The following is a 13,702-nucleotide window of genomic DNA, read 5'->3' as shown; positions in this document are numbered from 1 at the left end:
CCAGGTCCAACTGTAGCATCGTGGCTATTGGAAGTTTTCTCCTTTCTGGTACAGTATAAAGCAGTTGCTCTATAAAAACTAAGAATAAAATTCTAAGAAATCAGACTACTAAAGCTTATTCTGCTGTATATGACTGTATCACTCCTGAGGAAAAAAACAGTAATGCCAGAATCCTTTACAAAGAGTCCATGTAGATATTATAAGTAAAAGGAATGTGTTGAAGAAGTGAAGAAATAAGTAGTAGGAGACATGTCCCTTGAGGAACAGATTTCAGGCAGAAGTTTTGTTACACAGAAAGGTTTCAACAGTTGCTTACCATTCGTTTAAAACATGCCTCAAGGAAGCTCTCATTACTTCTTGAAAACTATGCTGACTTATATTTCCATGTGTTTGGATTTGCAGGTGACATGTCATCAATAAACACTACTTTGAATAACCATCAACTGACTCATCTCCAGTCACTGTTAAACAACAATCAGATGTTTCCTTCAAATCAGCAGCAGCAGCAGCTTCTCCAGGGGTATCAGAATATCCAGGGATTTCAAGGGCAGCCCCCAATTACTGGACCAGCTAGCAACCCAAACCCCATGGCATGTCTGTTTCAGAATTTTCAGGTAGAAAGCAAAATGAAATTGCTATTAAGTGTATGTAAAAATTCTCAGTAAGTAAAACTGTGTTATCCACATTCTGATTTTTTTTGTGGGGGGCAGGGAAGGTGGGAACAGATGTTAAAAAAATAAATCCCAAAACAGTCTCTTTGCAGCTTGTTACCCTAATGTATTGGCATTTTACAAATCAGGCCCCCTGTTACTTCCCCTGTCCCTCCCCTCCCCCTGCTCAAAAAGCCAATTATGCATAAATGTGAGTTCAAGTGTTAACCTGACAGAACGACAGGGAAAATTTCAGCTAAGCTAAGTACGAAAATTAGTATTATAGTGCTGCAAACCTCAGAACATGGAGGCTGCAGAAGTACTTGTTATAGTGCCAGGAAAGACTTTATCCTTTAAGAAGGAAAAAAAAAGTACATCATTTTGTCAGTCTGGACAATTAGACATTTCCTTGCAAAATTGTTGTCCTCTATCTATAGGCACTTAACATATTTTAAACATGTGCATTATATTGGCCATATCTCTGTGTGTTCTCTTTTGAGTCCTAAATCATATAAATAAAGAAACCATTGCAAATATTTTGTCTTCACTAGGTAAACGTTCTTGTCTCCATAGACTGCACTAGAATTAATATTGTGTATTATCATAGTTTGCTGTGTACATGACAGATTGCAAATATAAAAGACAGGATTCCTCAAAATCTAACTTGCTAGACATTCTACCGTAACACACATGATACATGGAATTAGAGCCTCAGAGCGAAGTATTGCAGATATGATTATTGAGGGATTAAAGTAGGGAGACTTACTAAAAGAAGAATTTAAGAAGGGAAAGATAGCTACTTGCATGCGAGGAATAAGAAGGAATTCCAGGCAAAGTATAGTAGTCTGCAACAAAAGAAATGCAAAGCACAGGATGTGTGGAGACAGTGTTTATGGGGCTTATAGGTAAATAGACTAAGGGGAATACAAGGAAATAAATCTGGGTACAAAAGCAGAAGTGTGCAAGTAGTTGCTTAGGACACTGAAAGTGAGCGTAAGGATCTTGGACTTCAAACAGAAAAAGAAAGGAAACCAGCGAAGGGGTTTTAAGAGCGGAAGTGGAAATTGAGCCACAGGAACAAGATCATTCTGAAAGTACAGTCATCTAAAGTACTATGTATTGATTCAAAGGTCTGTTTCTTGAAATAAGAAACAGCATGAAAACTAGTCTTGTATGCATTAATGCTTTATGTTTTGAGTTACCTTCTTATTTTCTGATTTTTTTTTTTCAGTCAGTATGAATCCTTTTCATTAGTGTATAACTAAGGCAAAGTTACTGTCATTTATGTGTAAACAAAGAGTCATTGTGGTCACCATGATAGTTCCTGAATGAAATGAAATGTATCTTCTGCAATGAAGCATCAAAAACCCCATCATTTTTTATATATTTTGTTCTTTATGTTTTTAAGGTGAGAATGCAGGAAGATGCTGCCCTCCTAAACAAGCGAATGATCACCCAAATGGGGATGACACCAATTCCTGAGACTTCCAACACTACACTTCCTCCTTTTCAAGAAACGTCTTGTGATTTGCAGCAAAGAACTGAACCACCTCTAGGACAACAAGCAAAGGATAACCTCAACACAGCTGCTCAGGGTGATGCTTCAGTGGATGCTATCTACAAAGCAGTTGTTGATGCTGCAAGCAAAGGAATGCAAGTAGTAATCACCACCGCAGTTAGCAGTACAACACAAATGAGTCCCATTCCAGCTCTGAGTGCCATGAGTGCCTTCACAGCCTCAATTGGTGACCCATTAAACCTATCTAGTGCTGTCAGTGCAGTTATCCATGGAAGAAACATTAGCGTTTCTGATCACGAAGGTAGGATAAGAAACACTAGAGGAACGAGAATACTGAAGAATTCAGAACATAGTAAAAATTTAACTGAAGGGGATGTATTTGAGTATTACAAAACAACAACTTGCAACACACCCAAAAAACAGTGGGAAGGGGAGCAAAGCCCTGGAGGTGAGATAAATAGATGGAAGTGTGATGAATTTTTAGATCATTCAGCTCATATCCACAGCAGTCCTTCTCATGAAAGGCCCAATAACATTTCCACACTGCCATTATTACAAGGTGAGCAGCATCAGATACTATTGCCACAGCGAAACTGTCAAACTGATAAAATATTGGAGGAGAATTTCAGGTATAACAATTACAAGAGAACTATGATGAGTTTTAAGGAGAGACTGGAGAACACTGTGGAACGCTGTGCACACATAAATGGAAATAGGCCTCAACAAAGTAGAGGGTTTGGAGAGTTGCTGAACACTTCTAAACAAGACCTAGTCCTGGAGGAGCAATCTCCGAGTTCCTCAAATAGTTTGGAAAGTTCTCTAGTTAAAGACTATATCCATTATAATGGAGATTTTAATGCCAAAAGCATTAATGGGTGTGTGCCTAGCCCTTCAGATGCTAAAAGCATCAGTAGTGAAGATGACCTAAGGAATCCAGATTCCCCTTCTTCAAATGAGCTGATACATTATAGGCCGAGGACGTTTAATGTTGGCGACTTGGTCTGGGGCCAAATCAAAGGACTGACTTCATGGCCTGGAAAATTAGTAAGAGAAGAAGAAGTTCACAATTCATGTCAACAAAACACTGAGGAGGGGAAGGTATATAAATGTGCATCCACACATACATACATGCATAATCAGTTTTATTGTTATCTAGTATTTATTTTTCATCTATGTTTCTTATTTAAATTACAAATTGCAGCTTTAAAGCATTTTCATCCCAGAGTTAGGAGGTGGACTTACCAGAACCGCTTTATTCAATAGGAATGTTATTACATACTGTGAAATTTTATACAAATGATCCATGGAAACGCATTAGACAGTATTCTGGCTTGATTGTATCTTGCCAAGTCATTTTTCACCTAAGACTTGTCACACAAGAAATATTTTGCCGTAACATGAAATAGTGTAATTCACTGTTTTTAGCCACGTGAGTTTTTCAGCCACATTTAAAGTGATTGGTTTAGTGAGTGAAGACTATGTTGGATTTAAAAATGTCAGAAACTGCAAAAAGTAAAACTGATGTGCTTAGAATGAGAAATTCGCAACTAGTTGCAAACTAGTTTGCAGCTAATTTGTTGCAGAAAATATATAATAATGGTGGTATTAATAGTCCAAAATCAAAGATCTTTTCCTACTGATTAAATGTTTTTAGCTTGCTCTTTTGTATAGTAGTCTAATGTCTCCCACTGGCGAGTATACTTTTGGCAGGAAATTAACTGAAGCCATCCTTACCAGGAGTGATCAGTCTATTTTATTAATGAAATTATTTCAATTCTTATTTTCGATTATTTGTAAAACAGTTTTTTCAGAGTCCTCATAAATGCAAAAGTATTTCATACGTTAAATACATAATGAAATGTTTTAAAAAGAACATTCAGAAAATAATAGAGGTATTTTTTTTAAGTAAACTGAAGGCAAAACCTAGCTGGAGGATTAATAATTTCTTAAATGAAGAAAGGAATCCATCCAAAATGGTAGTATTTATAAAAAGCCTGGAAGAAACTATACATTTTGGATGGTTTCTTCTCTTCATATCAAAAATCTTTCCTCCATCTCCCTGCTTCATTTTTACTGTATTTAGGCACAGTGAGCAATTATATTTACTTGTTAATTAATGCTACTGCTAGTAGGATTTCTGTGATAAAGCTTGATTGGATTTTTCCCCTCAGACAGTCCAGTATAACTATGTTATGAAACTGTGCTGTAAATTATCCAAGGTAATGTATTTGGGCTAGAATGGTTTCAAGCAGAATTTGACAGAGCCTTAATCTGCTTGTTCAGGTGGTTTGTTCATTATCTCTGTTCTCTGTTTGTTCATTATCTCTATTTAAAGGTGTGCACGCAACTTTTTCTGAACCAGAAGATGCTTTTTAATCAACTTTGTTTAATAACATTTCCATGAATAAGAATTTTTTTTCAGTTACAAGGTTAAATTCCAAAATTACTAGTCACTTTTTAAAATTTAGGCCTTAATTTTTAAATGTGAGCATCTGCTTCCTGCTGCAGAACAGCAAACCAAAAAAAGGAGGAAATCCATGTAAAATGAAGACAAGAGTATGGTATTTTGTATCATGATTCTGCTGTGGTGTTACCAAACAACACCTCTCTGAACTAAAAACGTAATGCGTTTCTTAAAATGCCATGTGTCATCAGTTCCAAATATTTATTTGAAAGTTACAAAATTAATGCATTTCATAGGAGTGATTTAATAATTTTAACAAATGAGACTGTATACCCTTCACATATATCAAAAAATCTAATTTGCATTCCTTAACAACTGTTGAGTTTGTAAGCTAAATTTTTATCTACCAAGCCATTCATTTGGTTTTGAAATAGGTCTTATTGCTTTTCTTTTGTGTTTTCTGGTGCAAATTGTAATATTTCTAGCACAATATCACATTCATTGGCATGACATTGAATATATGCTGGTGCACAAACATAATGAAAGTTGTATATATTTCTGATTGCCTTCCAAATTGTTAATATAAAGGTAAATATTTTGGTACCCTCAGGATGCTGTGGAAGCAACTGATGTCCTCAGCAAGAGAGACATTGTGCATCAGGGAGCCCTGTGGTAACTGAACAGCTTTGCAATTAAAAGTCCCTCCACTTTCAGAAATATGTTGTCTAATTTAACTTTTCCCAAACAGATAGAGTGAATAACTATTATAAGGATAGAGTTTGAGACAAAATAGTGGGAAGCCAGGGCAACATGAAAGATAGACTCTGTGAATCTATAGAAGGGAGGAGTTAAAAATGGCATACTTACCGTTTCTATTGTAGTTGAACATGGAGAACTCTCATATTTATAATTGTAACCCCCATGAATCTATCTGTCTGTTTAGCCAATATTTCTATAGGCTTCTGCACAGCTACATTTCTTAAATATGGTAGTTTTGTGTGAAGCCAGAGAAAGTCAACTCACCTTGCAGTGTGTAAGATCTTCAGAAACTGAGGGTCCCAAGAAATCCTGAGAGGGTGGAATTCTTAATGTAGTTCCCTGTTCCAGGAACTAACTTAAGAAGCCTTTGAAGTATTTGTAATTTTGAAAGGTTAAGTATTCCACACTATGACTAAGTACAGACAGTCAAAAAGCCTGAGGCAGAAGGGATTCAATCTAGGCAACTTCCTCTAAGTTGCAAAGGTTGAACCAATAACCAACCGAACCGACTTTCAATTGGGAAAGGTAGGAGGAGGCCTACACTGACCCAGGCCAGTAGGCAGGGGGTGCTAGAGCACATCTCCCAGCCTGCTGGCTGTTAGAGCTGTGCAAAATTTCAGCAGCCATTTCATTTTGGTACTGTCTCAAGCTGTTTCAGTGCCCGAAACACTGAATCCAAATTGAAACGGAAAGCTCTGAAACATCTCCAAACTGAAACAAGGCATCCAAAATGTTTTGGAAGACCCCAGCATGGATCTCTGCTGTCTGCAGAGCCAGGTCGCTGGGCGAGGCACTGCTGGTCCACAGGGAGCAGAGATCTGGGGCAGTGTGGGCAGCAGCGGCGAGGAGATCTCTGATGCAAATCTCTGCTCCCTGCGGAGCTGAGTCGCATGGCAGGCTTGCTCACCGCTCTGTTCTGCTTCTCTGCCCCATGACCCGGCATGACAGGGATCAGAGATCCATGCGGGGACCTCTTCTCCCTCCCTCCCCCTCCCCCAAACAAGCCATCCACAGCCCCATTCTGCTCCCCACTGGGGCCCTGCAGCCCCTGGCCCCAAACCCAGCCTGGCTGGGCAGTAGGGCTGTGCGAATCTTGCAGCCCATTTGAAACAGATTCAGCCAAAATGAAACAGGACAGTGATCCAAAACACTGAAACAAATCACCATCCTCCAAAACAGGCGAATCCAAAACTGAATTGAAACACAGCTGTTTTGCACAGCCCTACTGGTTATTACCAGCTCATCCAGGTGTCCCCAGCCCCCTGCTGTCCCCCCAACAGGGGGTTAAAGAGCCCCCTGTCCAGGTGCTGGCTCACTCTGGGGGGGTTCCCTCCAGCCCAGGAAGCCCTGGGGAGCAGAGGTGAATTCCCACTTCCCCCTTCCCAGCTGCTGATCACTTCAGGCACTGCCATGGGAGGGAGAGAAAAGGAGTTCTTCTGGCTGGGTGCCGGCCCATGCAGCCCAGCATAGGGGCACCGAGGAGCCCATGCCTTGAGGGGCTTCCCCCCCACCCCAGCACACTTTCCCCCAGCCTGGGGCAGCCCCAGGGAGCTGAGGGCAGTTCTTCTCCTCCCAAACCCCACAGCTGCTTGCCTCAGCCCCTACAAGTCTCGGGGATAGCCCTGAACAGCCTCAGGGTGTGGAGGGGAATCCTTCCGCTCCCCTGCACTAGTTTTGCCATGGGCTTACAGCAGCGTAGGCAAAACCAGCTGCAGAGGAGCAGGAGAATTTCCCTCCGCTCCCTGAGGCTGCCTGAGGCAAGCAGCTCTGGGCTTGGAGGCCCTTGCAGGGCTCCCCAGTGCCCCCATGCTGGGCTGCAGGGGCAGGCACCCAGCCTGGAGGACCTCTTCTCCCTCCCTCCTGTGGCAGCCACTGAACCAATCAGCAGCTTGGAAGGGGGAGGGGGAAGGGCTGCTGAGGGTCAAAAATCCCCCACCGCAGGGGCTTTTCCTCCCTTCACATGCTGTTTGGACCCTGCCTAGGAGGGTCTGGGGGTCCATTCCTCTGTCTTCCTCCCCTCCCCCACCCCTATGGGCTGATGGACACAGGCAGGAAGCAGGCCATGGAGCAGAGGGGCAAGCAGTCCCTGCTCCACTGGAGCAGACAGCACAGCCCAGGGCTGCATGGCACTCTGGACTGACAGGAGACGGTGAGTTAACTTCAGCCAACAAGGGGTCTGGGATAGAAGTTCCATAAACCAGTTTGACCTAAATCACTTGAGTCTGATACTATATCCAGCCAGGTTCATCTTAAACTGGTTTTGACCATTTTGAAAGTGGTTTATGTATACTTGAACTTCTATTCTGTTGCAGGTTTAAGCCAATTTTCAATCACTTAAACCAGTTTATGTGTAACTTCTTTCCCTTGCCTATGGCATCAGTTTGCTGTGCTGCAGGTTCAGTTACACATTGTATATTGTCTATAACATAGCAAGTGCTTCTTTGGTTTTATTACAGTTTAACAAAAGTTTGACACTTTCAAAGGAGTTTCCATGGAGTATTAGAGTTTTTTCATCTATTATTTCTAATTATACATCAACTGGAATCTTTTTTTATTAATATTTTTCCTTCCCTTCAAAGGGAAGTAGTATTGACCTCAAGATTTTGGTTTGGTACCGAATACTTAGTTTTGAGCAGTTGGTAATGTGAGGAGAAAATTAAAGGAAGTGCAGTGGTAGCAGCAAAATCTTCCAAAGGAAAAATTAGGGATACATTAGTAGGTCATGATGGTTTACTTAAGTTATCTAGGTTTTTGGTTTTGGGGTTTTTTTGTTTTTTTTTTTTGGGGGGGGGGGCGTATTTTAAAAGGAAGAAAGGAGCTTAAACTACCAGCCCAGGTAGGCTGTTGCTAATAGTATAACTTGAGAAGTTTCATTCTTTTTTTCTCCTTTGTCTCAAACCCAGTAAAGCTTAGAGCAAGAGTGAAGGAACACATACAACCAGTAGTGGGGGAGAGTGCTTTTTACTAAACTATTAAACAAGAGTGGCAATGAATAATATCAAAGAAAACCTTTTCTAGATCTAAGCAATAATGATGATTTTGAGAGCAGGAAAGTAAGAACAAAACAGCTGGGAAGATTTAAAATCTGTAAGGATGCAGAACAATTCTCCATTCCCCACCTTTTGGAAAAGTTGTAAACAAACTAGCCAAATATTACTGACTTGAAGAAATTTAGATTGGTATTTCAGATGTTGCTGTTCCTGTAGGATGCATGCTGTTAACAATGACAGGACTTTTTTCTAGGGTTTTGGTTGAAATTTAATATTTTCAACCTGAGTTTGATCTGTCCAGAATATCATCAACAACATAGTTGTTTGGAATGGAACAGATCATCTGTGAGGTGGCACAGAGATGCAACAAAATATGTTTCAAAATTCAAGTAATTCTCCAACTGCCCCTGCATGGTGCCATGATAATAGTCCGCTTGGTCCTGCTTGGTGGTTAAATATTGAAGATTACTTTCAGTGTCTTACCATATTTGCTTGAATACCACCACACCTTTTTTTTCCTCAAAGTGATCCCTCCAAAATTGGGGTGCATGTCTTAAGTAGGAAAACTGATTTTCTTCACTGGAATAGAAGTATGGAGATGCTGTGTTTATAACAGTTGCCAAAATAGATGCTGCTTTTTTCAGGGCCAACAAGCAGCAGGGGTGCAATCCAGTTTTAACTTTCTCGCAGCTGCTGCTGAATTGGCAATACTTTTTGGCTGAGCAGCAACTATTCTATTTATTTATAGTGTGGCCAGATCCATTCTAGTTGGAAATATTAAACTTCAGCCAAAACTAGGAAAAAAGTCTTACCACTATTTACCAGATGCATCCTGTAGGAGCATATCTGAATATTTGGCTGAGCAGCCAAAAGCTGGTGCCACTGTTACCTGAAGCAGCCATTGAGCTGGCTGAGGGTGAGTGAGCTGATGTATGCATTCAGCTGTTGGCCACAAATCTACACAAATCTCTCTTTTCTGTATACTGTCTTCCAAAAACAGGGTGAGTGTCTTAGCTGGGGGCATGTAGTATGCAAAATAATACTGTAATCAAACTATTTGGTTTCTCTTGGTGCTAAGTTTTATATTGCCACTGTATTGGACCTTTGTTGGAAATTCAGTTTAGAATATCATAAAAGCATAAACACATCCGTTTGTTATCAAGTCTACATAAATTCTTTTCCATAGATAGGAGATTAAGACCTGGCTTTTCAGAGACGGAGCTCTCACAGTTTTCTTTGAAGTCAGTAAATATTGCTTCTCAGTGCTTCTGAAAATTAGCCTCATAGTTCATACATTTTACTAATATATTGTAAACGGATATTTCAGTGGATGGTGCATAATGCCATTAACTTTCTTTCCCTACTGACCCTGGCTTTGCATTTAATGCCATATTGTGTTACCTGTTTAATATTAATTGTTCTTTGAAAAAGTAAATGAAAATAGATTTTGCGTTATTACTTTTAACATCAAGAACTTTGAATATTAAGGTGTTAATTTTTTTTTGCTATTTAATATAACGATTTTTACAATTTCAGTACCTATTCAGCCAAACAATATTTGTTTTTATTAAAAACAAATAGTCTACCATTAAAAAATCCTAAAATTATGTTAGAAGACCTAAGGAATACAGTTCTCAGAAAGTTGCATATGCTTAATTGTGAAGTATGCCTGGGCTACAAATAATGTATTCATTTTTCTGTCAGTTGGTAGAGTTTTGAAGATAAAGGCTGAGACAAATTACAGTGTTGCCATTTAATTCTGTTTAAAATTGAAAAATTCAACATTTTATTTTAAAACCACACTCTTCAAATACCCTGTAACAGTAAATGAAGATTGAAGTGATTAATTCTAGCTGCAGGTAACTACCTACATAGATAGTAACATTGCACTTTTAATATGGTACTTTTAAGTTAACCTCTTTGGTGCTGCTGAATTTTTTTCTGTGATCAGTAGAAGTCTTTTATACATTGTGCAGTAACATTGCTAGGAGAATTCACTTCTGTTTCAAGTGATTGTTTTGCTAATTGTCTTGTTTAACATGGGTAATTTCTGTGTCCTTATTTATGCATTTATACCATCATGAAGTTAGATTGTGAGAGAAATTATTTGGAAATATTTGCTATTTTAAACTAAAACTTGAGGGTTTTATAGTTATAGTATTTACTGATGTCCAAGTACAGTTTGTTTCATAATTTAGTCAACCACCTGAAAATAGGATCGTTGGCCCCTTCCCCAGGACAGATCTTAGCAGTAATGGTTCTTATTTGCCATAACTGTATATTTCATTATGAGATGCATAACATTTAAAAAAAAGTTATACTTGAACTAAAATGTATGGTGGTTAGCCTTATTTTCATAGGTTCTTAATACTTGCAGCATGCATTAACATTAGCTTATCACCTCTGAAAATCATTTTGAATTTAATTTTAGTGACACACAACTTAGGTTTTGAGAGATATTACATTTTCAAAACATTTATTCAGGATTAATCATAGCAATAATCAGTAACTTTCTATGTAATGATTGAATTTGCTCTGCAAAGTCAAAAAATCAACTTGTAGTTATCAGCAAACTACACAGACTTTTTTTAGGTTTTCAAAGATAATAAAAATTAACAAAAGCAGAACAAAACTAATAAGAAATTTATTCTGTTCTATTTTTTGAAATTATCTGGTTTAGATTTGATTTTATAAACAGAGCAAGGCTAATCAAAATCACGTGAAGTTTAGATGGTTAATGTTTTGCTCAAGTTTGAAAATGTGAACCTCTCTCTATATATGAAACTGTAGTTCTTTCCAGCATCATCATCCTCGTCAGTAATTCCTGGGATCCACATAGTGGTCCATTTATGATATCTGTAACAGATTTATGCATATGTAACTGCAGTTGACTTTGAGTGTTGTTCATAACTGAATCTGGCTTTTGGCCCAGTATGTTTCTTTAACTGGCAATGAGATGATTCAGCAAAACCTGCCTTTCCAGCAGTGTTCTTAAGTTCTTTTGACTTTAAAAGGACTTAAGTACATGTTGAAATGATTTGCTATTCAGGAGTTAATTTGAGCATGTGCTTAATTGCATTGTTGAATTGTTGCCTTAAGGACTTAAATTAAAAATCAGAGTAGTAAAGGCATTTGTGGTAATGTACAGCTTTTAACATATACCAAAAATACTATATTGTACATAATAGACAATAGAGAAAATATTTTTATGTAACACATCTAACTTTCGTAGGAATGAAATCTGCATGCAGAAAAGGACTATGAGATATTCATAACAGTATTCATATTGTTTATCCCAAAGGGGAAAAAAAACTAGTAGCTTTTTTAAATGATAATTTTATTTTAGCTCTAAATTGTCTTTTCATGTGTGTCATGTTTTTACTTTTTGCATGTTAATGCTATTAGTCTGAACATACTGACACATTTTAAAAATCTTGCTCTTCTTCCTTTAGTGGAGAATAGTATTTTTTTTTTTGATGGAAGCAGTGAAAATTAAGGTCCACAAACTAAACATCTGCATGTCCACCAGTAAAGTTAAAGCAGTGTTTAATAATTGCAGGTCTGGGTAATGTGGTTTGGTGTTCATACCTTCACTCAGGTGGAGCCAGAGAAGTTGAAGACACTAACAGAAGGTCTGGAAGCCTACAGCCGAGCCAGGAAAAGGAACAGAAAGTAAGCAGATGCTTCTTCATTTACAGTTTAATGGAAATTTTGAAGTCCTCTTGCCTCTCAAGAAACTTACTTCACTCCCAAAAGCACCTTTGACATCACTGGGAGTTTACTTGGATTTGGTCTTAAGTTATTAAAACACAGGATAGATGGATAGATGGAGATATCTATATATCGAGATAGAGATATCTATATCTATCTCTCTTTGTATAGATATATATCTCTATAGATATAGAGAGATAAATATATACACAGCAAATAACAGCAAATATCTTTCTGACCAGAAAAAGTAAGTTTCTGATATCCCTTAATCTGTGATATAGCAAAACACATGATAATAAAAGTTAAATTTTCTTACAAAGTAAAAAGGATGAAACATAGTAGCAGGATCTAATTGCCATAATGTGTTTATTTCAAGATAATTTGGTTGTCATTTTATTGTATATCTGTGTCAGTATATGTGGGGAAGAAAAAGAAACAGTGCACACTGCAGTATTGTTTTTCCTGCAGTCTGATGAAAGAGCTCTGGATTGCGCTGTCTAATAAGCATTATTCCAGTGGAGCACCTCAGTGCTGCAGAGATAAAGCTAGACTTTTGTGAAAGTTCTTAGATAAGGAATTATTCCACAGTTCTTAGGACCAACACAGTTTTTTTTTTCTACCTTTAATATCATAGTGGTACAAAAGGGATTATTTCAGATAAATTCAGTAGTGTTTACCATTGCTGTTACACTTTTCCATAAAAATTGTGCAGTGATTGGCATGGTTCTAGTATGCTGTTTTCTACTTGCTGTTACAGTAAAAAAAATCTATGAGCTTGAATGTGACCAGGAATACTCCTGACTTGAAAGTACTTTCATGCAAAACAATTAACACAGCCTTAAAGGAATCAAATTATATTTTGTTCTTAACATCTTTAAGGTCTAGGCTTTTTATGTTCTTTTCACTTGTCATGTGATATTTCAGAAAATTATTCTTGATTCCAGTGAGACAATGGAATCTTCACCACCATCCTGGAGAGATGCTCCTGGAGAGCATCTCAGTGGGGTTTTGTGTGACTGCAAGCTGAGAACATAAAAGTGCCATTGGCAACATTTCAGTTATTTGCTGTTGTCCCTGAAGAAAATTTGTAACTGGAGTGAATGACTCTATGAAAAGATTTTTACAAGTCTGAAGTGAATTATAAAATTCAAGTAAAGGTCCTCTTTCCTGACTTAGCATTTGTACCTGAATATAGCTACAGTCCTAGCTATGAATTGAAATTTAATGAGAGTTTAATGACATAAACTGCTGAATCTGGCCCAGTGTTGATAAAGTGCAAATGGTGGATAATATCAAAAGTAAAAAATTCTTCTGTGACACTTTGGTCACAGAAGTATCAGGTAATTTAAATTCATAATTCTTGAAACCACCGTGACTCAGCACCTTTCCATTTGCATTTTACTGCAATCCATTGTATTATTTAATTTACAGTTATATGTAATCGGCACAAAAATATTGTTAGAAGGGCAATATTAAGGTTGCAGAGGTGAGCAGTCAAAAAAAATGGAAAAAATTGGATGTGCCATTTTCATTCAGCCCCCTTATTCGCATGCTTAACAATCAGGGTTGCCAACCATCCATAAACTTATGAACAGTCCATTAAAAAAGGCTAAAAACTCTTGTCTGTAAAGTCCATAAAACTTGAACCATCTGTTTAAAAAAAAAAAAA

The 13,702-nt window shown here is 38.0% G+C and overlaps 1 protein-coding gene across 4 annotated transcripts in view; it reads left to right on the top strand.

The window, feature by feature from the left end:
* The window catches only part of MBD5 (methyl-CpG binding domain protein 5), a 110,466-nt gene that overhangs the window by 73,901 nt on the left and 22,863 nt on the right, over positions 1–13,702 (top strand). For 2 of the 4 annotated variants that reach the window (XM_019522444.1, XM_019522446.1), the window contains exons 7-9: positions 403–614; positions 2,059–3,267; positions 11,882–11,994. In XM_019522444.1, the coding sequence (XP_019377989.1) occupies positions 403–614; positions 2,059–3,267; positions 11,882–11,994 (1,534 nt within the window). The remainder of the gene's footprint in view (positions 1–402; positions 615–2,058; positions 3,268–11,881; positions 11,995–13,702) is intronic. The other 2 variants (XM_019522447.1, XM_019522445.1) reach the window with 1 other exon arrangement.

Source organism: Gavialis gangeticus, unplaced genomic scaffold (genome assembly GCF_001723915.1).
Source record: "Gavialis gangeticus isolate Ggan-Ray unplaced genomic scaffold, GavGan_comp1, whole genome shotgun sequence".
Classification (NCBI taxonomy): Eukaryota; Metazoa; Chordata; order Crocodylia; family Gavialidae; genus Gavialis; species Gavialis gangeticus.
The sequence above is the reverse complement of the archived record's forward strand: the minus strand, read 5'-3'. Positions and strand labels throughout refer to the sequence as shown.